The sequence below is a fragment of the Macrobrachium rosenbergii genome, chromosome 22 (assembly GCF_040412425.1).
Source record: "Macrobrachium rosenbergii isolate ZJJX-2024 chromosome 22, ASM4041242v1, whole genome shotgun sequence".
Classification (NCBI taxonomy): domain Eukaryota; kingdom Metazoa; phylum Arthropoda; class Malacostraca; order Decapoda; family Palaemonidae; genus Macrobrachium; species Macrobrachium rosenbergii.
This window is the reverse complement of record NC_089762.1, coordinates 32,278,782-32,305,890: the sequence shown is the minus strand read 5'-3', so window position 1 is coordinate 32,305,890 and position 27,109 is coordinate 32,278,782. Positions and strand designations below refer to the sequence as shown.

General features: G+C 35.8%; 2 protein-coding genes across 3 annotated transcripts in view; one reads left to right on the top strand and one right to left on the bottom strand.

Moving 5' to 3' along the window:
* Positions 1 to 27,109, top strand: part of LOC136850717 (substance-K receptor-like) — a 127,267-nt gene that overhangs the window by 34,057 nt on the left and 66,101 nt on the right. The window lies entirely within an intron of this gene.
* Positions 3,629 to 4,282, bottom strand: LOC136850453 (uncharacterized). The gene has a single exon (XM_067124029.1). The coding sequence runs from the start codon at positions 4,280 to 4,282 to the stop codon at positions 3,629 to 3,631; it is 654 nt and encodes a 217-aa protein (XP_066980130.1).

Genomic DNA, 27,109 nt, shown 5'->3' with positions numbered 1-27,109 from the left:
AAAAGTTTGTACTGTTACATTTGTATAGTTTAATTTTAATATATATTTGTAAAGTTACATTACTACGAATTTGATTCTCCAATGGCGTAGTTTCCCTACGAACTGCATTACGTAACCTATAATTTCCCTAGAAGCTAAATAGTTAACCTCACTAACTATTTTTGACAATAGGTACTGAACTCTACAGCACAAAGGATATAATATTTGTAACAATGACACATTGGGTCATTGTGGATAAAGGTGCCCAGTGACCTCCCACCCTAAATCTTGCCACGTCGACGGAAAGGAAAACTTTACGACCGAACGCAGACGAAGCAACATCAGCAGCACGCGCATGCGCAGCCTCCCTCACGGACGGGGGATAGAAATAATCTGATTTAATGTTGACATTGGCAAGCACGAGCGGAGGGAGTTCGTGAGGGTGAATTCATCCCACGTCAGCTGATCCAAGTGTCAAGTCAAGCTAGATTCAGACGATACCTTGATGCAACGTCTTGTAGGAGCGATGCTTTAAAGTCGCGAGTTCATATTGTTGCTTTCGTGCCTATCACACTTCCGCTGGTGTAAGCAAGATACATGCACCCTCTTAATTCCAGTTACTTTCGCTCATATTTCTTTCTCTCTTCTTCTTCTTCTTCTTTCTTCTTCTTCTTCTTCTTCTTCTTCTTCTTCTTCTTCTTCTTCTTTATCAAGGCGCATTTGCCAATGTTCAGGACCTAATAAGCTGCTGAAATACACGGGTTCCCCCTATGAATTTGCCATGGAAAAGTCGTATAATATATTATATTAAATTAAACTATATTGTATTTTTCTCATCAAGATCTGTGTAAATCTCCTGTTACCCTTTTCGTTATTTCACGTTCCCTTTTGTTCTCTGTTGTGGCACCTTCCCGTCATCCTTTTCCTTTACAAAAACCCGATTCTTTCCCAAGGTGGTCTTCGTCACCTCTGCAAATACCGCCCAAGATTTTTCAAAATTTCAAATCATTACGTTCTCATTTAGTTTTATATACAGGTACAACTTGATTAGCAATAAATTTCTTAAACTTGTTTGTTTGAAAGTATGCAATGAAATATTATAAAAGTCCACAGAATAACGGGAAAAGTCGTACAATATATAATATATTATACGACTTTTCCATGACAAATTCATGGGAGGAGCTCGTATATTTCAGCAGTTAATTAGGTCCTGAACACTGGCAAATGCGCCTTGACAATAAGAAGAAGAAGAGGAAGAAGAAGAAGAAAAAATATGAGCAAAAGTAATTCCTGTTACTTTCCTCCTCCTCCTCCTCCTCCTCCTCCTCCTCCTCCTCCTTCCTCCTCCTCCTCCTCCTCCTCCTCCTCCTCCTCCTCCTCCTCCTCCTCCTCCTCCTCCTCCTTTCTTCTTCTTCTTCTTGTCAAGCCGCATTTGCCAGTGTTGAGGACCTAATTAACTGCTGTCAAGGAAAAGTCTTATATTATATTATATTATATTATATTATATTATATTATATTATATTATATTATATTATATTATATTATATTATATTATATCATACGACATTTCCCGTTATTCTGTGGACCTTTATAATATTTCATTACATACTTTCAAACATATAGGTTTGTGAAATTTATTGCTAAATCAAGTTGTACCTTTATATAAAACTAAATGAGAAGGTAATGATCGGAAATTTTGAGAAATCTGAGGCGATATGCACAGAAATGATGAAAGACCACACACTTGGGAAAGAATCAGGATTTTTGTAAAGGAAAAGGATAACGGGAAGGTGGCACAAGAGAGAACAAAAGGAAACGTAGAATAACGAACAGGATAACAGGAGAGTTACACAGAAGATCATGATGAGAAAAATCAGGTGCGAAAAATCAGGTGCAAAAAACCACACTGTTTTTGCTCAGAAACCGCAATCACAAAAAAAAAAGTAAGAGTTTTACGAAGAGAAACATTATTACGAAAGGAAATGAAGCTTTTTTTAAGGAACTGGGGAAATGAGATTGAAGAGAAGGCTTGGAAGTTGTTGATAAAAGCCACAAAAAATAAAAAAAAAAATGAGGAAAAATAATCCACTAGGGATTTTCTAGTGATAGGCGGATGAAAAGAAAGAAACAAAAAAAAATCTCATACGAAGTACATTGCTAAAAGTACTGAATATTCTCATTTTAAACTGAAATATCTTCCCTGTGGACGTTATTGCAGCGACCATAGTCATCATGCTATTTTTGTGATTTTTCATTTGATTGTGTTGCTGTTTTATGAATCTTAAAATCATGAGTTAGAATAACAAAATCTCTACAACAGTTTCTTCGTTTATATTATACAGAAATAACTTGCGATTATTATTATTATTGGTAGAACTATATAGTAGCTCCGCGGCGGCAACTGCCTTCTAACTTGACGATTTGTACAGTTTTTTGGTTGCTAATTATGAATTTACCTTTAATTTTTGGCGCTCAAGTGTAATTAACCTGTAATTAACCCCTGAAGTCCATCCAACAAGGGGTTTCCATACGCGATCTTCACAAGACAGAGCACGGGTACGTCTGTTTCGAACGGTTCATATCCCATCTAGCAAGTGCAATAACTTGTTAACGTATGGGTACCCAACCGCCCCAACCCCCGCCCCGGCCAGTACCAAACACGGCGAAGGGACATTCCATTTGGCCGACAACAAACAGATGCACCACCAGTATCAGAAGCCCTAAAAGTGTGGAAAAACCAGTTGAAAAGGGAAAAATTGGCGCTGAGCTAATATACAGAATTACCTTATTATTATTATTATTATTATTATTATTATTATTATTATTATTATTATTATTGGCAATGGTAGTAGTAGTAGTAGTAGTAGTAGTAGTAGTAGTAGTAGTAGTAGTAGTAGTAGTAGGGACGTTGTAAAGATCCGCAACCCCAGAGTACCCATGTAAAGATTGGCTATCCTCAGAATGAACTTGTTAACATCAGCCACCTCCCAGTACTGAACACGGCGAAGGGACATTCCATTTGGCCGACAACAAACAGATGCACCGCCAGTATCAGAATGAGCTTGTTAACATCAGCCACCCCAAATATTAGCTTGTTAAGATAAACAACCCTCAGGTACTCTGGGGTTGCTGTTCTTTACAACGTCCAGTAGTAGTAGTAGTAGTAGTAGTAGTAGTAGTAGTAGTAGTAGTAGTAGTAGCACAGTGCTGGGATTTGTGACTGTCGCGCAGCGCCTAATTAACTAACCTGCATGGAACACTCACCCCCTACGATGCTGTGGTGATTTTTAAAACTTCGTATGGCCTCCCCCTTCTTCTTAACGATCTGTAGACGTCCTGGGATGCTTTTAGCAAGATTCTGACACAAGGATTTGGGAAAATTATCCCAAATATGTCCAACTTCTCGTTCGAGCTTCTCCAGGGTTGAGATATCGCAGCCCTGAAGTTTGTACTTTATAATGCCCCAAAGGTTCTCAACTGGATTTAAATCCGGGCTATTGCCAGGCCAATCCTCAATGAAGGCAACCCTTAAGAATTTAATCAAATCCTTCACTACTTGTGCTCTGTGACACGGTGCCCCGTCCTGCATAAAGTAGCGAGCCTTACACTTAATCATACATGGCACTAAATGCTCCACCAACAACTCACACTACAGCTCCTTGTTCATAGTAACAGTCTTAGGAAGTGTTACCAACTCCCCAACACCCTCATATGAAAAACAACCCCAAAACATGAGAGAATCAGGGTGCTTTACCGTCGAATCCACATATTTCGTGGCATAAGGGTCACTTTTACGGTGCCTGTACACCTTCCCGGTGACACCTGCTGAACAATGGAAGGTAGCTTCGTCACTATACAGTATTGCTTTAAACTGTTCAAACGAAAACTGACGTAAAATACGACGGGCATACGAGAGGCGATTTCTTTTGTGGCGACGTGTGAGAAGTAGCTTGCGCTTGGCAACACAGCAGCAGTACCCCAAACGGTACCTGATGTACTTTCGGATGGTGCTGGTACATACCCCCGAAAAAACTTTTGGGTTTTGGTCCTTCAATTGCTTGGGTGAGATCCTAGGGTTCTTCTCAAGTTGAATACGAAGAAATCTGACATCGCCATCGGTCAGCTTTCGCTTCCTTCCTGTGGTGGTCTGGACTGTAGGAGAAACTGCACTCCTTAAACTTCTTAAGTCACTGTTCGGCAGTAGTCCAGTAGTCGCTGCAATTTCCTTTGTGGGAATTGCCTGCTTATAAAGGGCAACTATCTGCGATATTTGTGTGTCAGTTATATGCGTATTACCCACCATCACTAGTTACTATGGCCTAAAATCCAAGGGAGACCGCACGTAAACACCAACAACTCGTATGAAAAATAATAGTAAACTGAGAGCCCCCACCCACTCCCAGGGGGAGGTACAGAGGTCTTCCTCGGGAAGTAAAACAGTGAAGGGTACATCGTTGCCGGACGTATGATTACGACAATCAAAAGTAACAACTCTTTAGTAGTAACCGTGGAAAATAACGGGAACTAAAAGTAAAATCTTCTATACAAACGTTAAGATGAACTTCTTTTTTTCTTAAGTGATAAACAATGCAAGATATCAATCTCATAAGTGTCTTGTAAATGATATTTGTCACAGCATCATATTGATGCTTCTGTTCCAGCAGTTCTCGCTGGATGAGCGGGTTGCGTTCTCAGCTACCACTCAGGTGGTCGCGAGTTCGAATCTCCGACCGGCCAGTGAAGAACAAGAGGAATTTGTTTCTGGTGATAGAAATTCATTTCTCGCTATAATGTGGTTCGGATTCCACAATAAGCTGTAGGTCCCGTTGCTAGGTAACCAATTGGTTCTAAGCCACGTAAAAATAAATCTAATCCTTCGGGCCAGCCTTAGGAGAGCTGTTAATCAGCTCAGTGGTCTGGTTAAACTAGGATATACTTAACATTTTTCTGTTCCAGCATTTTTTGCTGATGCTCGTATGTGTTTACTTAAATGTCTACAGTCTTCAGAAAACTGGAAGACTTCTGTGTCTCATAAGTCAGTCTGTTAACTTTTCTTACGGTCGTATATTGTTGGAACAAAAATATAAAAAGGTTATAAATATAAAAATTATTTTAAGAGGTATAAATATTCTAGTGCAAGAAAAACGTCTGTAATCATTCTTTCTCACAGAAAATAAATGTACTTTTTATCAGTGCCTTTCACTTGAAGAAAACTGATTTTTATGCCTTCCGATTTAAGAGTTGCGAGATTTTTCTGTTAAAGCGGCGAACAACTTCGTAAAAATCATTAAATAAGTTGAAGTTTAGCTCACTTTTATTCTTCTTGGACTTAAACTAGATTAGACGCCTGTCTCAACGTAAATAAATGGCAAGGATACAGAATACCAAACTGCGCTCTTTTGTAATAATCCTGATTATGAAGTTGTCAAGTTAATCCTAAGAACACTCATACGTAAACTGAAAATACAAAGCCCAAAAACTCTTCCATATTAAACTAAGTAATTCAATCCTATACTTTATTCTGGAAATAAAGATTCGGTGGCAAACTTAAAACCCAGGAAGAGCCTTCGGTTGGATGAAATGAGTTTGCAAAGGATGCCAGATTTGCTTGAAATGTCACGTTTTGTTGATGCGAGAAACCGCAGTTTCGAATTAGCCCAATTCAGCGGAGGTAATCTTAGAGGAATATATGCCAGGCAGTCCAGTTCCCTTTACTTTCCACAGCTAACGTGGAGAATATCAATGAGGGCATTATCCCTGCTGGAAAGTCTGATATTCCAAATGTTAGGAAATGCTCACAAAAAAAAATTCCAGTAACGAAAAACATTCGGGATACCTTTTCGGTTACGTAATTTCTCTCTCTCTCTCTCTCTCTCTCTCTCTCTCTCTCTCTCTCTCTCTCTCTCTCTCTTTACATATATATATATATATATATATATATATATATATATATATATATATATATATATATATATATATATATATATATATATATATATATATATACACTAGGGATTCAGAGCCGATGAAACACGGTTTTTCGGCAAACACTTTTTATCAAAGCATCAGATAAAGGTGAAAGTTGGTAACTGCATATTTTATAACCCTACCTAATTTTTGCAAGTATTATTTAGTACCTAAGTTCGCTAGTTTTGATATTTATAGAGTAAAATGAAGTCGCCGATGCCGGAACCGAGAAAAATCACAGACAGGATCCTAAAACCATTCGTGACGTACCTTATGGAAGCCTCATGACGTCATAATCATGAGGCTCCGCCATCCATCAGGTAGGTAGCAGCTAGCAAGTCACTAACAGGTGAATTATATGCTTACACAGTCTAGGCTCCAACAAATTCGATATTGGCCAGCAGGATATAAAATTGCCCCAGTGGTTGCAAGACTGCATTTGTGCTATGGCTTGCCACTTTGTATAGAAGCAAGAAGACCCGTGGCAAGATTTACTATAGCGTGAATAGGTAATTATATTTTCTATAGTGGGATATAGTTACTTGGCAACACTCATCTCTTGCTGCAGTTAATAGAACGCTATAGTGTCGAAACTTGAGGTAAAACAAAACGGATTGTCTTTTTGTATTCCTGCTCTAAATAGATGTAGATCTAACAAATGAGCTATAGACTGATTCATTATGTGGATGAATTACATTCATTGAATTATTTGTAAAGTAGAAACAATACAAATATCAAGAAAATGGAAGAATTCCAAGCTAACCACTTAGTCCCAACAACTGCTGTGGAAGTTGTGATGAAGCCCCACATAATAATAATAATAATAGTAATAATAATTATCATGATAATAATTGTTCTAAAGGGTCCACAATAATATAGTTGTTAAAGGGTCGAGCCTTTAACAATTATATTATTGTGGACCCTCTAGAACATTTATGAACTCTCGTGATGGAGAGTTTTTCTCGCAATAATAATAATAATAATAATAATAATAATAATAATAATAATAATAATAATAATAATAATAATAATAATAATAATAAAATTATTGAGAATGATAATGCAATCAAGGGAACGATGACAAATCTTGCTCGCCATCATTGATATTTCTGAAGCCTAGGATGGGTGCTAATATCAGTTAGTGAATATATCATCAGCAAGTGGGCAGAGCCACAGTGAAGAGACGTTTTCCCCATACTTAAACTTCTCTTCAGTGTGGGTGGAGCCTCATGACGTCATCAGTTAACGTCACTGTTGTGTTCAAAACCCTTACTGGTGATTTTGATGGCTCTGGCATAGGAAACACACTTTTACTCTGATAAGTACCAGAGCTATTGAACTTAGGTACTAAATAATACTTGCAAAAATTAAGTAGGGTTATAAAATATACACTTGCCAACTTTCAACTTTATCCGATGTTTTGGTAAAGGGTGTTGCTGAAAACCGTGTTTCATCGGCTCTGACTCCTTTAATATATATATATATATATATATATATATATATATATATATATATATATATATATATATATATATATATATATATATATATATATACACATATGTATATATACATATATATATATATATATATATATATATATATATATAATGTGTGTGTGTATCTATCTATCTATCTATCTATCTATATATATATATATATATATATATATATATATATATATATATATATATATATATATATATGAATAACTAGCAAATGTTATTGACTTGTGAAAACTGTAAATACAAAGACATAAAAACTACTTTAAAATAGCTAGTTATTTAGGTTTTCTTAATAAACTTGCCTTGCAAAGAAGAGAAGGGAATTCCACAAGTTCCTCAAATGTATAAAATAATTCAATACATTATTTTCTCAAGAAACAAAGAATTGTTTGTGTTTACTGGTAAAATCCGAAGCTTATGAAGTAATCCCTCTGTAACTCAGAGTTCCCAGACGCTTTACGTAAGCAATTAGCATCTTTTATCGATGGCAGACTGTTCCTGAATTCCTAAGGTGTACCAGAGACATTATTCAATGGAATGAATTAGATCAGACGAATCCTATCAGACACATAAAAAGATCGCTTCAATTCAACACTCTCTGCTCGCAACATCCGGCCGAAGTTACGTCATTCTAATACTGGAAGCTATGTAAACCTATGAATCTGAAACAAGGCTGTTATTAATATTCTGCAAGAAGAGTAAACATTTCATTGTCACTTTAGGAATGAATACCAACATACGTATCAACACACGTACGTATGCTTAATTCGTCTGGATTTCAATGCACGTGGTTATAGCAGAATACAAATAAAAAATGAGCCGAAGTCTCTTCGGCGCAATCGAATTTTCTGTACAGCGTATAATCAAGTCCCCAGAAATAGATCTATCTTTCGGCGCTCCCGGTATAATGCTGTATGACCTGCGGCCCATGAAATTTTAACCATGGCCTGGTGGTGACCTGGCCTATATCGTTGCCAGATACGCGATTGTGGCTAATTTTAACCTTAAATAAATTATAAACTACCGAGGCTAGAGGGCTGCAATTTGGTATGCTTGATGATTGGAGGGTGGATGATCAACATACCAATTTGCAGCCCTCTAGCCTCAGTGGTTTTTAAGATCTGAGGGCGGACAGAAAAAGTGCGGACAGAATAAAGGGCGGGCAGACAAACAAACCGGTCGCAATAGTTTTCTTTTCAGAAAACTAAAAAGTTAATGCTTTTGTGGTTTGAGACTAAAGGAGGAAAAGAATTAAAGGTCTGTGATCAGTATTGAGAAAAATGAAGAATACTTATGTCTAGTTAGACAACAGAAGCTCGGTAGAGAAATTAATGAGTGATGTGAAGAAGAAAGTAAGGGTTGGTGAAAAAAAGCGAAAACAAAATTTAATGTGTTGGTTAAAGGAATGGTGGGTAAAGTTAATTGTTGCATGAGAAAGTTGTGATAGGAAGTGAGAAAGTTTCTGGAAAAGGAATGGCTGGATGTATTTATATGAATGCTATCAGTTGGAGGAGAAGGATACAAATTGCAAATATATAATATATATATATATATATATATATATATATATATATATATATATATATATATATGTATATATATATATATATATATATATATATATATATATATATATATATATACTGTATATATATATATATATATAGAAAATTTACTGTCATAGGAAAGAAATGATAAAAGAAGATGAATAAAAAATATCTAGGGTGAAAGACACTTTGGAGGAAAGTGTGAAGACTACTGCGGCTACAGTCATATAAGAAAAACAAATTAAAAAAAGGTGAAAACATGAAATAAAAAAATTTGAAGTATGGTGAATGGAAAAATATATTATTGTTAGATGCAATGGCATGACAGAAGAGAAGAAGATAGTCAAGAAGAAGCAGTGGAGGCAAAAAAGGGACATAGTGGAAATACAGAATAAAAGGGAAAAGTTTTTGAGACTATGTTGAAGACAACTGCTGCTTTGTTAGACTTCCATGTCTTTTAAATTTCTTATAAATGCCTGATGAGACAAGTAAAATAAATGGCACTGAAAGTATGTGGAACGATGTAAGATAGGAAACTGACCTGTGAGTGCAGTCTAAAATGGTTACTGTTTATAGAATAATTTGTTATTTGGTGACAGGAAAGAGAAGCTACAGGGACTAAGAAAATAATACAGAAACATTTGTAAGGGGAGAAAATTCAAAGCAAACATTTTTAAGGGTAAGGTAAGGAGGATAAATTGTGGGAAAGAAAATGGAGAAGTGAATATCAGCAAGGAATAATGAAAGGATGAAAGAAGTTGATACGGAATATTTTTGAATTAATAATGTTAGCGTGAGAGAAGAGGTGAGGCACAGGTCAGGTAAAGAAAATAAGGAACCAGGAGCTTTATAAATTATTTGGGAACAGAAGTTACACCAACTTTTTATGTAATGCATTTAGGTAACAAAAGCAGAAAAGTTACGGAATATTCTTGTGGTGATATGAGTGTTTTGATGTGACGCAGTCTTCTGGAGAGAAGAAGAATATGCATAATTCAGGAATTTTAGGGCGAGGGTAGAGAGGCCAAGAAAGGTTAGCTAGATGGCGGTTGTGTTTGTGTGTGTTTGTGTGTGTGTGTGTGTGTGTGTGTATGGGGAGGGGGTAACTGGGAGGGGTGGGGGATGATAAAACAGTCATTAATAGTCAGGAAGTGAAAGTGGTATGAAGATACAAGTGAATATAGCGTTTGAGAGAGAGAGAGAGAGAGAGAGAGAGAGAGAGAGAGAGAGAGAGAGAGAGAGAGACCTATTTGCCTTTCATATTAATGATAGAATGAAGTAAAATTACTGCATAAAAGTGGTTTGCACAATATATAAGCTCAATCGGGAAATATTTCTTGATCTTTCTCTATCTCTCCCTTACAAACCTGTACACACATATTAAAGAAAAATATTAATAAACAGATATATGCTTTGCATGCAGGGGAGTATACGGAACAACATCCATCAACCATCTATTAAATATAAAGGCAGAATTCATCACTTGAGAGTTTGATACTACAATTAAAATCACTAAAACTTATCTGCATAAGCCACTCATATTGCTTTATCCCAAAATCTTCTTATGTAATAATAAACAATAGCTTTATTACGAATAAGTTATTCAAGAGGTTGATAATATAACCAGATCTTTCATTTTTATATATACTGTGTTTTTTTTTCTTTCCTTAGCAGTAAGGCTTCAGTTTCATGATTCAACGGTACTATTTGTCTTTACCCAGGCGGTTTCGACCCAGTTCTTAGGAAGTATGTTGAACAAATTCAATAAGCTGTGACCTACATCTATGGACGGTGGCGGGGTGGGGGGCGGGTGGGGGTAGGAAAACAGTCATACGAATGTTTCATAACAGTTTTCTCTCGTCTAAGGTTTCCACTCATTGTGACTTTCCCGTTTCTGTGATGTAAGCATCGTTCCAAATTCTGTATTGTGTCTTTCCAAAGAAGTTTTTATTTGGAATATTTTTCAAGGCACTATAGGGTTTCTTGGTTTTACTAAAGCAGCTATTATATATATATATATATATATATATATATATATATATATATATATATATATATATATATATATATATATATAATAAACTTCGTCAATGGCTTGGAAATAGAGCTGAAACCGGTCAGGACCTACATCCAGTCTCTCATTTTTCACCTGTGGCGATGGTTGGTACACGAATCACATGTAATGTGATTATAATCACACACACACACACACACACACACACACATATATATATATATATATATATATATATATATATATATATATATATATATATATATATATATATGTGTGTGTGTGTGTGTGTGTGTGTGTGTGTATTCATTTATTTATTTATGTGTGTGCCAGCGCGTTTGTGTGTGTATATGTGTGCGCGGCGCACGTGTATGTATGCACAAACACTCGTAGAAATATTGACATTTACAAGCACATGCGTAGGCACGTAATCAAACGTATAGTCAACACAGGATTATTAAAGTTTTCATCCTCCAATTTCAAACTGACCTTTTAAAAGGGTCCATGAACTTCAAAGCTCATATTTTGAACTTAATTCTCGCGGGTATGCCATACACCATTTACTTAAAAATATAAAGAAAATAATATCTATTGTTATTTTTGCGAGAAGAGGCGATACCACCACCAGTAGGTCTGCAAGACGTTAAAGAAAGTAAGATCCCTTTCTTGTTTATGCTCCAGCGCCGTACAAAGATAAGTTTACTCAACTTTATTTCACATCCCTGTGTACACAGGGTCGATGTAAAGACAAACTTATACTAAGAGGAAGACAAACAGTAAGTTATAGTGTCTAGTTTTTGCCAGCGATATGACTCTTCAGTCTTTTCATTTCCTACGCCTCTGTTCGGTTTTAGTTTTCTGTAAAAGAAAACTTTGTCTGTCCGTCCGCACATTATTTTGTCCGCACTTTTTTCTGTCCGCACTTTTTTATGTCCGCCCTCAGATCTTGAAAATTACTGAGGCTAGAGGGCTGCAAATTGGCATGTTGATCATCCACCCTCCAATTATCAAACATAACAAGTTGCAGCCCTCTAGCCTCGGTAGTTTTTATTTTATTTAAGTTTAAAGTTAGCCATAATCGCGCATCTGGCAGCGATATAGGATAGGCCACCACCGGGCCGTGGTTAAAGTTTCATGGACCGCAGCTCATACAGCATTACACCGAGACCACAGAAAGATATTTCTATTTTCGGTGGCTTTGATTATACTATGTAGCAGCTATACAGAAAACTCGATTGCCCCGAAGAAACTTCGGCACATCTTTTGCTTGTTCTCATTCTATCTGACAACCTTTCCGTTTATTGATGTCTGTGAAGACTATTTTAGTTGGCTTTGTTTTCTACAAGTTTGCATTGACAATTTTTTTTTTTTAATGCCGGTTCTATATCTTTACACGTCAGTTTGTCTTTACGATAAGTTTTTTCAATAAAGGTCTGAAAATGTATAGATGAAGGGACATATGGTTATGAATGTCTTTAAGTTCTCTTCAGTTTTACAAGGAATTTCAAAATGAGAGGTAATTTCAGTTTTTCTAAAGAGTAGTTCTATGCATACTTGAATAAGTTTAAACGTTTATTTACAAGCGACTGCAGTAAACAAATTTGAGACCTCGCCTCTTTTATCAGTAAGAAACACAAGTTAATCCACGATGCTTTAACCTGTGTCTTCTTGGTCGTCCGCCCATCTAAGTCCCTGATATCCCAGTCAGTCTGCCTGACTGTCTAACTGACAATTCAGTGACTCTCAAATTTACTGGTATCGTTAACCGCCCCCCACCCCCACCCCCCACCCCCAGCCTTGTGATAGATCACCATTACCCCTACCGCATTCATCTTCAGTTATGTGAAGTTATAATATAAAGGAAAGAAAAATATTGGAATGATTAATTTTTAATGCGTTTTATATGTAAGAAATTAATTTTGCTTTTACTCAAGTCTCAACAAATAAAGAATTTAGATTTTAGACATTATTCCTTTAACAAAAAATTAAAATTAAAGTATTGCTCTTTTTATTACAAATTGAAATTAAACCGTTATATCTTTTGTAATTAATAGAAAATAAGGACATTATTGCTGCATTATTAATGGGAAACATGGTATTCTTTGTCCTTTAGTAAAATATCAACGCGTGGGTTTGTAGAGAACAGCGCACATCACATACTTTTAGAAAGTGTCTCGTTACCTCACATAAACGGCTTCATTACCCCCACGGGGGTAATTACCCCAGTTTGAGAACCACAGGAACAGATTTAGAGCAAGAATGTGATCCTGATATGGAGAGAAACTTTATATAGGAAATGTCTTGATGAACTTCAATATTTTATGGATAGGTAGGATTCAATTTTGTAGTGGAACTAGAAAGGGGTGCAGGACCTCTCATACTTCAGTACAGTTCCGAAGACTTGCTACTGCAATAATATCACCATATGTTTTGTGTTGCACTTGAGAACAGTAATTTTATTTTGATATGGTAAATCCTTCTGCCATTGTTGGAGATGTGCGCGCTTTGAATGCTTGCTAACTTTCTGTTTCGTGTTCTGTTCAAGTTTTGACATTCGTGTCCTTACGCGAGTTTATCATTGCATTTCACTCATTTTCCCCTGCAACGAATGTTGCCCTCTTTCCAATAATTTCATTCTTAATTCCTGTAGTGTATTTTGTAATTTACAAAGATAAATAAAAAAAAAGTCCATCTTGAGATTTTACCTTCGTGAGAGATATTTTTAGTTCACGTATACACAAAATATATTTTTGGTTAGAAGTAAAAGTTCACTTAATTGATCACAACGGAGAGAATGACTTCTGCATAAGCTGTCACACTACGACGGTCAAGGTCAACGGATAAAAGGAATCTGAAATTATGGGTCAGGGGTGTTTGAGTAAGAGTTGGTCTAAACCTATAGACTTCGATGCACGTTTTATCAATATTTATATATATTGATTATTTCACTTGAGTGTATGAATAGATATCACGACTTAAAAAAACGATTGTACTCATTATTATCATATATATATATATATATATATATATATATATATATATATATATATATATATATATATATATATATATATATATATATATATATATATATATATATATATATATATATATATATATAGAGAGAGAGAGAGAGAGAGAGAGAGAGAGAGAGAGATAATATACTTATATTCGAATATTTCTGAGTTAGTGTATGTTTATAATAGGTGATAAGTACAAACAGGGTTTTTAAAGAAAGTGTGATATCTATTCATACCCTGAAGTGAAATTATTAATATTTGGGTTTAAATCAATACATATGTATGTGTATATATATATATATATATATATATATATATATATATATATATATATATATATATATATATATATATATATATATATATATAATGTGGATCAAATTTTCCCTGCTATTTTATCGCCTCTCCATTACGAAATACTTCCTATAAGTCACAGCGACTGATCACCATTTTCGCCTGGATATTATTCTTTGTTGAGCTGACGGGTTCCTTTCGGGCTGTTTCTAACGGAGAACGGCCATTTTTCTTGCCATTGCCGTTATTCTTGAGAAAGACATTTTCACTTTCTCCATCACCTTTGCTTAGAGGATTTATTTCTCTGACTGAATTTCTTCTGTGACCTTTTCTACAGAGCAGTGTTTTATGTTTCTGTAAGATTATACGTACCGTGTTTATAATTTCATTCATTAATTCAAAATCTATTCATTCAATATAGTTTATGGAGAGCGTATGTCTGAATAGACATAACGAAATTCTTATGCAGAAAATGATAAGTAGCTTTCAGGAACAACTTAAAGAATTCTTTCCTAATCTTTTTTTTCTCATTTGGCATCATGTAATGCCCCTCTAACAGTAAACGCCTGATACCTTTGTACGCCGCTAATAATTCACAACGTCTTTGCCAAAGAACTGAACCAATATTTTGAAAATAAATTTATTTCTATTATTTGCATATATGATATAAATGAAGTAATAAGTCTTACACTGACACGTGCACAAATGAATGGGTAATGTTATGATTTTCACGTTCTGAATAGGCGATTCTTCTGCAGCAAAAATATGATAATGCTGTCCTCATCTAAAGGATAAGGATCCCTAAAGAAGCACGATTTTTGCTGTTTATCAACCAACTAAACTGAATTACGATGACATTCTGAGATGTCCCCAGTTTTACAAAAAGTCACGCACTTTTTCAAGGTTGCACACTAATCACAGGCGGCAAATTACGTACGAATGGGACTTCCGGTGACAAATTACGAACGAATGAGACATCCGACTGCTCACAAATCACGTACGATATATTCTGCCACTCAAAAATCATATACGGCTCTGACATCCTGCTACACACTGATGGCATAGGAATGTTCATCTGCATCTGACTACTTACCAATCACATCTGAATATATCATGCTGTTACTCACAGATCACCAACGTTTATTTTATCAATGCTGCTCAAAAGTCACAAATTAATGTTACTTCATTCTACTCACAAATTATGTATCATGTTACATCTTGCTACACATAAATAACATAGAATATTGTATCCTACTGCTGAGAAATCCCATATGCATGTTACATACAGCCACTTATATATCCTTTTTGTATTTTATACCTTGCTACTCATACATACTACGTAAATGTGACATCCTACTAGCCGAAATAATTTACAGCTGTGCCATTGAGCTAATCACAAACCACATATGTCTGTGACTTCCTGCTACACGGAAATAACAAACGCATGTGACATCTTGATATCCACAGAATTAAACTGAAAATAGAATTTAGCCCAGAGGCCAAGCACTGGGACCTATGTAGTTATTCAGTGCTGAAACGGAAATTGACAGTAAAAGGTTTGAAAGGTGTAACAGGAGGAAAAATATCGCACTTGCACTATGAATCAGTTGTTAGGAGAGGGTGGAAAGGAAGTTGGAAGAAAGAGAATATGAAAGGAGGTACAGTAAAAGGAACGAAAGGGTCCGAGGGCACTCTGCAAAGAAACTTAAATAATGCCTACAGTGCACCGCATGAGGTGCACTGACGGCACTAACCCTCTACGGGAGATATCCATAGATCACATACGGATGTGCTACCCTTCTACTCACAAATCACATAAAAATGTGACATCTTGATACTCACAAATCACACACAAAAGTGACATCCTGCTATTCATAAGATATATATAAATGTTGCAACCCATTACTCATAAGTTCACGTATGTAAGCAACATCTTTTCACAAATCACATATGAATGTGGCATCCAACTACCCGCCAATCACATACAATTGTGAAATTCCACCAATCACAAATCCCATGTGAATATTACAGCCTGGTATTAATATATCATATGTCTATGTGACATCCTTTTTCCAAATCCTGTATAACTGCTACATCCTGGTACTAAAAATTTACATACGTAGATGACATCCAGCTGCTCACAAATCCATATTATAGTGACTTCCTGATACTCATAAATCACAAAGGTAGGTGACATCCAGCTACTCGCAGATCCCTTATTATTGTGACATCCTGCTACTCGCAAATCCCATATTACTGGAGGTCCTGCTACTCCCAAATCTCATATTATTGTGACATCCAGCTACTCGCAGACCCCTTATTATTGTGACATCCTGCTGCTCTCAAATTCCATATTATTGTGACGTCCTGCTACTCGCAAATCTCATATCATTGTGACATCCAGCTACTCGCAAATCCTGTATTATTGTCACATCTTACTACTCGCAAATCCCTTATTATTGTTGCATCTGGCTACTCGCAAATCTCATATTAGTGTGACATCCAGCTACTCGCAAACCCTGTATTATTGTGACATCCTACTAGCTTACTCACAAATCCCTTATTACTGTGACATCCTACTACTCGCAAATCCCTTATTATTGTGACATCCTACTACTCACAAGTCCCTTATTATTGTGACATCCTACTACTCGCAAGTCCCTTATTATTGTGACATCCTACTACTCGCAAGTCCCTTATTTTTGTGACATCCTACTACTCGCAAATCCCTTATTATTGTTGCATCTTGCTACTCGCAAATCTCATATTAGTGTGACATCCAGCTACTCGCAAACCCCGTATTACTGTGACATCCTGCTACTCGTAAATCCCTTTTTATTGTGACATCCTACTACTCGCAAATCCCTTATTACTGTGGCATCCTACTACTTCTCGCAGATCCCGTATTATTATGACATCCTACTCTTTCTCGCAGATCCCATATTAGTGTGGCGTCATGCTTCTTGGGATCCCATATTATTGTGACGTCTTGCTTCTCGCAAATCTCATATTATTGTGACGTCATGCTTCTCGCAAATCCCATCTTATAGTGACGTCATGCTTCTCGCAAATCTCATATTATTGCCATATCCTGCTACTCGCAAATCCCATGCCATTGTGGCATCATGCTACGCACAAATCACGTTCGAATCATGTGTCCAGGTATAATACGAATATTATACCCGGCTCCTAACAAACCACATGCGCCTACCACCTCCTTGGTGGAGCCCACTGAACAAGTCACGTGCGGATCTTGAATTGCACCTGGAAAAATTGGACGGAAACCTGAGAGGGTCACAGGAGAAGAGGGAAGCGAGAAGAGGGGAAAAATGGGTCACAAAGAGCTAATTGAACCGGGGACAGACTTGATTCCTCTCCTTTCGTCTGCCTCACGTATCCCTTGAGTTTTTTCACCTGATGGAACGCGAGATGTGAATGGAAGCTGAGTAAACAATGGGAATGGGTAAGCAGAAGAAATGAGAAAATGAAAGGGTATTGTTATTGAGGGGGGGATAATGATGGCTCTTGTACTAAAGAGAAGAGAGAAAATGTAGATAGGCAGATGTCTGAAAGAAATGATCGTTCCCTGAACTGTAATGATGGCTCTTGTGCTGAACAAGCAATATAAAATGTAGAAATGTAGATGTATGAAAGAAGTAATGGCTTCTTTGCCTGAAATGGACGATTCAGGCGGAAGGAATATTGTCACTATAACGCCATCAGAGAGCGTATACATCCGCCAGTGCCTAAGGAATTTGTCATACTCAAGTCCGAAAATTTATCAGACTTCGTCGTCTTTAAGAAAGAAAACCTAGTTTCACTTCGAATTCTGGATCAATCTCGAAATCCAATCATCTCCCCAATGGTCCCAAAAATCTCTTCAAACCCCGCCCCCTCCCCCCCAACAATCCAGCCTATAAAAGAATACGAATCCTCATCTGCAACTGGTTCCATCTTAAAATAGAACGAACGTATCCTTATCCTACCCTTAAATTTCCTGGAAACCCATAAATAACTGAAGGAATGACATTCTAAAAAATAATAGTAAGAAATAGAGAGAAAAGAGTGGGAACATGATCTGCTCTTACCTCGTTGCTAGAGCTGAGAGAGAGAGAGAGAGAGAGAGAGAGCCTAACAAACTAACTGAATCCACGTGTACCTTACGACCTTGTATTTCCAGACAGGAAAATGAAAATAACAGAGAAAACAAAACAAAAAAAAAGAGGAAAAGTTAGCAAGTATTTGAAGCGAGTAAGCGTTATGATAATGACCCATCCATTAACTACAATGATTATGATAATGATGGTGATGCTAATAATGTTTAATTCATCACTTCTCATCAAGCGGAAGCATTGCCAATCTCTTGCCTCATTTTGTTATTCTGTGACCAGATGAATAATAATATATGTTCCAAAGGAACATAATTTATGAAATCCTACTTGAATTAGTGGTTCTCCTTATCATTTTTGCGTTACGATTCGTAACGATATACAATTTTCAGACTGTATCCATTATCTTCTATGCTTCTTTTCTCCATAGGCCATGACCCATTTTAGGTCATACCCTCATCAAATTCCTCCAGTTCACGTGAAAACACTATTCAGTTTGACCTTTGACTTTTATATTATATCTTAATATATCTTAGAGGGAATATAACTATTGCGTCTTAGAGGCAATGTAACTATTGCGTCTTAGAGGCAATATAACTAATGCGTCTTAGATGCAATATAACTAATGCGTCTTTGAGGCAATATAACTTTACTCTGATAAGGTCCAAAGCCACTTATCTCTCTTTGATATCACTTTTCGTCGCCTTTGTTCTTAATTTTATTACCCATCTGCTTCGTTATTAAATGAAACAATCTCGAGTTTTACTCACAAGCTTTATTCTTTATTCTTAATCCCAAAAATCCGTTGTTTGTTATTATAATATTATTTGTAATGTTGTCATTATCATACTAATTCAAATATATTACTTCAGATATTAAGCAAGTTACTCACTTGCCAATTCTACTTAACAAACTTCCCCCCCTTGTCATGCAAACTCCAATCACATGTATTCCACCTCCATTTATTCCGGTACCATCGGTATTGTCTTCACAAATCGCACGGCATTCGCCCAGATAAAGGTCAATTTAACCTATTTCCAACTTCGAATTGTTCTAAGCAATCACTTCGAGACTAAGCGATTGCTTCATCTATCTCCACCCTCATCTTCGTCCTACGCAGATCACCTCTGATGTCTGCAATCCGTCGAGTTTTATAAGTCATCCCCTCCCCCAACTTTCAAACGAATTCCGTTTCACTTTCACTTTGCTCCATTCTTTTATTTATCGGTTAAAAGATCTTCAGGTTCTGCGCCAATACGCCCCGTTTAACACGAACGTCAAAACGTCAAATCTCGAAGCATTTACCGTACTTATGTAACTGACCTTTTGGTATTGTTTCTTTCTTGCTCGGAGATCAAAGTCCAATTACCTGATGCTACGCGAGTTAACTCTATACTCTTTTCAGGAGATTTATTTTTGCACTTGGGAAAAAAACGTACTCCCTGATCCTTTGGCAGATTTTCCATTTTATTTCACGTGGACAGTAGACTTTCTTTTCTCTTCACGTTCACCCTTTGTCGGGGTATTGCTAAGCTTTTCAAAGTGATCGTGTGTAATATATATATATATATATATATATATATATATATATATATATATATATATATATATATATATATATATATATATATATATATATATATATATATATATATATATATATATAAATATATATATATATATATATATATATATATATATATATATGTGTATATATATACATATATATATATATATATATATATATATATATATATATATATATATATATATATATATATGTGTGTGTGTGTGTGTGTGTGTGTGTGTGTGTGTTGCATGTGTGTGTGTGTGTGTGTGGGAGTGTATATGCTCACTCCTGCTATATGCTGTGTTGGTTATATCACAATTTAGCTATTAAATGGGGTCTGAATGATACGTGCAGTTGAAGTAAGCGTCCAGAAGAATGAATGAGTGGAATCATTTTCCTTTATGAAAGCAAAACATGACAGAGTAGAAAATGATGAAAGAATTGTAGCAGCTTAGTGCCACTCCGTATACCAAGGAAGATGACTGTAAGGGTTTTGGGGGTGAGAAATTGAGATAGATGTCGTGCTTGATAAAAGCAGGGAGTCCGCTCTTGGTTAGGTCACAGAAGCTGGGGGGGGGCCTTAATTTGAGTGAAAATATCGACCGTCAATGGAAAACACTGCATAGGAAAGATTTGTGGGAGTTGGTGAGGGTGTAGTTTCTGACTGAATTTTAATTACATTCAAGACAACAGTGATGATTTTCATGAGTTTAAGATCACTGAACTTTACTTCGTTAATCCTCTGAAACCCCTAGCCATAAATCCTCTACATAGAAACGTCATAAGTTTGTCGTCGAAGGTTGCTAGTATTTCAAGCAACAGAAAATCGGCCACTTCATGCAATTGCAACAACTCTTGCTGTAATTATCTCCTCTCTCTCTCTCTCTCTCTCTCTCTCTCTCTCTCTCTCTCTCTCTCTCTCTCTCTAAAATGTAGTTGTTGCTGTCCTGAACTGAGATCAGAAACGGATTAGTAAATGACATACTGCATTGGGCCTGAGGCTGATCTGCTAAACTAGGACTGTTTAGATATCGATCTCGTACAGCGCTTCTGTTATGTGATTAGCTTTGTGGAGGCATTATTAAACTCACTGATTCTGAATGGCTGACAATATCTGGTGTTGCCTTGGACTCCAGGCCTTCATTTTCGTTGAATCTGATAAAAAAAAAAACATGTTATTTAGTGGTGCCTGAAACCTAGGATTGTTTGCTAGCTTCCCATATGATGGGGTTGATGCTATGTTCTTCATCACTTTGATAACACCTTCGTTGGATAACGCCGGCATTTGGACCTTCACCTGTTAAACTTCAGTGTTTACTATTGGCTTCTTTTTTTTCTGAACAAAAGTAAGTTATAACATTGCCGAAAACATCCATTTCTTACGTCAAACACTACTCCCATAACTCTTGCTTGTATTGAATTAGTAAATGCTATTCTCTCTCCTAGGCGTCAGTGTCAAATTCAGTTCGGGAACAATATCACAATAACCAAACCCAGAAGGCCTTCCATTCGCTTTACACTAAAATGGTGGATGTTGTCTTTACAATGTCGTCGATACTGATCATTATAAGTTTGGGACGCCTGCAATTCTTCTTCACACTGTCACACTAAATTGCGTCTTTTTTCTGACGTGTATTACTGCATTTGTATGCATAAGTAGACTGCCTTAATTTTTCTGGGGTATAGAACTGTATTTATATGCTTATGTTGAACTGCTTGTTGTTTCATCATTAATCGTTTATTATGTATTGTTTTTATACTCCCATTGTACAACGTTCCTCACAAATTTGCATTTTGTCCTGTGGCTTCCACCGTTCTCTCTCCCATTCTCTAATTCGTTTCCATCTGAATCATATCACTTTCTTAATAAAGACACCCTTAAACACTACATTTCTTAATTAAATCCTCCACTTCATAATTCCAAAGCACTTTCGTCTTAGTCTAACTACTCACTCTTGAGTGAGAAGACTCCTCGGCGCCACAAGAACCAAACTCAAAGCCTTTCTAATCTCCACTACCTTCGAAGTTATCAGTATCAGTAATATAAATCCATAAATCCTTGACCTATCTTATACATTACTCACAATGTTTTCAATAAGAATAGATTTTTACGATATTATTCATGGTGATCTTTGAACAGATTTTTTTTTCTGTGGTAGGTAATCTACATTCTCACATTCGCTAATAGGTTTATCAATCACTGACACGTTGTAAAACTTTATGTACCTGTGCAATATTCCTGTGGTAAAAAAAAAAAAATAAATTTTGACTCCCTATTTAATCTATCAACGACCGTCCTCCATTCTTTCTACATGACCAAGCCATCTCTAAAACACATCCATTCCACCACCTTCCGTAACCTCTTTACCATTTCTAAGTGTCTCCAAATTCCTTAGCATGTTTCCTCTTCCTGCTCTCTCTCTCTCTCTCTCTCTCTCTCTCTCTCTCTCTCTCTCTCTCTCTCTCTCCACATATCTATCTATCTATCCACCTATCTTCCTATCTATCTATCTATCTATCTATCTATCTATCTATCTATCTATCTATCTATATATATATATATATATATATATATATATATATATATATATATATATATATATATATATATATAGAGAGAGAGAGAGAGAGAGAGAGAGAGAGAGAGAGAGAAGAGAAAAAAAAAATCTGTGACATACGGAAATCCCAATCGTGCACTCGCAAACGAAGAAACTCCGTTCCAGCATCTTTCCGAAACGCGTCGCAGGAAATTAACCATTTAAATTCAAAGAAAAAAAAAATAAACCAATATTTAGAAGCTGTGACTCATCCACAGCTGACTGACAGAGCTTTTTAATTAAAGGAAACCACAACACGCACCATGTTAGCCTTAGAAACGCAATATTCGAAGCCCAAAAGAATCCGACGGACGAAGGCGACACACGATCAAGCCACTCCTTCCCGCAACGGGCAAACCTATTAATCTGTATATACACAAACAGATTGACCATTGAGCTCCGAGGGGTCTCCAATTTCTCAATGCCTTTTCAGGAGAGCGCCGCCCTCCCCAACTCTTCTTTTTTTTATTTATTTTTCATTATTATGCGCCTCGTTGCCTAATATGTTCGGGCCGAGTGAGCGAATGATATTTGGTCTTTTTTTTTTTTTTAAGGACAGCTGTTAATATATTTTTAATATTAAATTGTCGATTTACTCGCCTTCCTCATCGATTGTTTACATATATTTTTTTTTATTCCTTGCTGCAACTTTAACCCTTATTCGCTTCATAAAACAAAAAAGAACTCTTCTTTGATATGCTGATAAAAAATCTTAGGGTAAGTGTAGCACACTGTTTTGCCAGGTGTGGCTTTATGATAATAATAATAATAGTAATAATAATAATAATAATATGACCGTAATACTTAATAAAAAAGGAAAAGGCATTGAAAATTTGATTAGAAGACGCGTACGACCATGTATACAAGCACACTTTCATACGCAGGTATACACATCTACACCTACACCCACAAACACACACATACACATTATATACACACATACACACACACACACACACACATATATATATATATATATATATATATATATATATATATATATATATATATATATGTGTGTGTGTGTGTGTGTGTGTGTGTGCGTGTGTGTGCGTGCGTCTGTGTGTGTGGTGTGTGTGTGTGTGTATATGTAAATATATTTATAAATGTTAACTGAATGAAACAACAGATAAATCGGTGTGAAACATTATCAATTATTAATGGAGAGGCATAATCAATGATACGTTAATTACCCTCCCATGCCATCAGACAGACACGAAAAACCAAACGCAATCGTAATGACCAACATTAGCATTACAAACAGAAAGAGAAAATCGCATACCTTATGTCTATACAAAAGTAATTGTAAAAACCAGGTGAGGTTATTTTGTAGACAATGTATCTGAGCTAAGAGCCAAGAATGAATTAATTGCGTTCCATTTCTTTCCCCTTGACCTCTTATTAACTTCAATAAAAACTATAACCTGTCTCTTGATCGTGACTTTTGACCTTAGCGGGGATCAGCTTAAATGTATAAGGAATATATATTTCTAATAAAAATTATTTAGAAAACTCTCAGCATCTCCCTTGACTGACTTAACTCATTTTTCTCCGGTCAACCAGAACAATACAAGATGAAATTATCATCTGGAATTTTATTCAGGGTTCAGAGCATTAAATTACTGGCATAACAAAATGATTAGTTAGTCATTAACAGATTTGCGTTTATAATGGGAATATGGACTCAAGGATTCTCCTTTTTTCTTTATTTTTAAAGTTTGTAATCTTTTAGTGACTTTGGTTCTGTTACAGTTTTGCAATACTTTTTTTTTATAAACTGTGCTTGATTATTTAATTCGATGGCCTCTGAGTCTTGCAGTGACATAGATAGACAATAAGTAAAAATATAGAATGGGAATTATCACGTCAGAATTGGAACTAGTGAAATTAAACATTTAATGAAGAAACTGCTCAGTTCCATCACACTTAACATTTACGTTGTGACACTTAAACTTATCTACATGATGAATCTTGAAACGTGACCAAATTCAAAATTTCGCACCAAGGCTAAAGAACTTTAGATAAAGGAAACATGACGTAAATGTGTAGGTTTAAACTTGGTCGTAGTGTTGCGAAAAATAAAGCCTACAACTATCAAACTCCAATTTCCAAATCATTGCAACTTTCAGTCTTTGATGTCAAGAGAAACTTGTAAGAAAGTAAGAAAGGTGAAAGGCAGGTTACAAATCAGGAAGGTCAAACGGAGGCTACAAGGACCACACACACACTTGCCTATTTGGGATTATGAAATCCCGAATAAGCAAGTGAATAAAAGACAAGAGAAACGGTGATAATCTGTACACGTTACTTATCCTGTGACCTTCCTGAAATGATAATCCAGCAGCCTCTCAGCTTATCAGATCTCAGGTTGTCAGACCTAGTAACTTATTATAATGGTGTTTTGTTTTATGGCTTATCCGTATGGGCAAGATATATGTTAGATTAGGCTATAAATAATATAGAATTAGTGTACGCTATATGGCATCTTGAATGTTCAAGTGTAGGCCGTGCTACGGGATCTTGGTTAATTATCAGATTTTGCTGTTTATTAGAATTATAGGTTGAATTTCTCAGGCGATATGTCCATGATAAATGTTAGCCAAAACTGTTATCAGACAAATATTCCAAGATATTTCTAGATTGCAACCCATAATTTCCGTTTATACTATACATATATTTCATTTTTTACTATTTCATCACAGATCACTAAAAAATCATTCTTTTGCCTAGACTTCTGGTTTTTAAGAATCCAAGGACGATTGGTTTTTGGTTCGAGGGTAAACACGGTGTCGTTAATTTATGCCTTCCGTGTTGGTTCATAGAATTTTGAATCAAGAGTTTTCCAGTACTGAGAAAACTATTAACAAATATATCTTGTATTTTGTAAGAGGATTTTGAAATTATTCCACGTGCCGCTGACGAAACCTTTTTTTTTTCTTGAATCTCTAAACATCAAACAACTCATTCCATAATTGATTAGTCATCCTTCTTCTGCCCGTTTATTTATATTTTGAAGTCTTCCTTCGACCTTGGTGTCGTCTACGGTCACTCTACAGGCTTTAGGTTAGGTTTGGTCATTTATCTTTACTCTCAGTTACATTTTCCGTAGTCATTTTTTGTAAAGCTTTCCATTTTTGTAGCGTCACTAACAAATTTTTTTTTTTTTTACTCCACTGCAGTATAAATATATTCTTTCATTTACTTTCCCCTCCTCGTAAGAGAGAAAAATAACTTTTTTCATGTAGTAATCAACCTAATTCTTAAAATAATAAAGTAGATATAATGACACCAGATATAGCCGTGGTTTATATTCCGTATGTTTGTGCAAAACGCCTGTTTGTGCCTTTGCATATACAGAAGAGGTGACTCATCAATTTTGCAATTGAATATCAGCCAAGAATAAGAATCATTTCTTGTAAATGGGTCTAGCTTTATGCACTTGAAACAAATGGTATTATAGTACATTTCTTCCTTTATTATCTGCTCAAAAGAAATGCAGTTTAAAATGTACTGTCAGTTTAGCTTTTGGTAGCACAGAATATGAAATACTCGTATTTGGTTTTAATAGCGTATGGAAGGTTTTATTGCTTGCATATATATATATATATATATATATATATATATATATATATATATATATATATATATATATATATATATATATATATATATATATATGTGTGTGTGTGTGTGTGTGTGTGTGTATGTGTCTGTGTTTAGATAGATTACATAAATAGATAGACAGACATTTCCTAAAACACGAAAACTCACCGCATTCCAAAACCGGTAGCTTCAAGCTGAAGTTTTTTATCAACGATAATCCACCATGAAACAACTTCTCTGACACACGTCTAAAAATATCACGTCATTTTTCGGCGATACCAGCGCTCCCGCCAACATTACCCGATACCAGCATCATCCCCGGTGCAATTGTCAACATTTCTAATGCGATTATCTCATTTCCCAGGATGGAATTCAAACGGCAGACGTCAGTGAGATAATTCCTTTCTTTTCATTCCGGCTGCGGAACGTCGAGTGGGAATGTTATTCTTGATAATGTAAACGATGGTACGTGACTGTGTTAACACCCCTTTGTTTACGTTCCTGGTTTTATTATTCTTGTTTGTTATTTCATCGAGAACATTATCACGGGAATCCGTTTTATATATTAAAAAGATTTTGCTGAGGAAGGACAGATTTAGCAGGGGTGGTTACTCCTTGAAACGTTTGAATATTTATTAGTACACTGATGATTTTATCCTGACACTTTTGTATTGAATATCTATAACCCTTCGAATTTACGTTTAATATGATGTGTAATGTAATACCATCGCAACTACTGGATCAATGACTTTTCCCATGAATTCATAATGCAACTATAATTGCCGTAAGCATTATTATTAGATAATCGATCCATTAATATCACATCTTCTCAGATTGTTTGCAATATAATCCTCTTTAAGGAAAAAAAATTAGCATTCACCGAATTCTTCCGCTTAATTATGTT

Excerpts from the sequence above, each read along its gene's own strand:
- LOC136850453 (XM_067124029.1), bottom strand. The coding sequence starts at position 4,282 with ATGGTGGGTAATACGCATATAACTGACACACAAATATCGCAGATAGTT.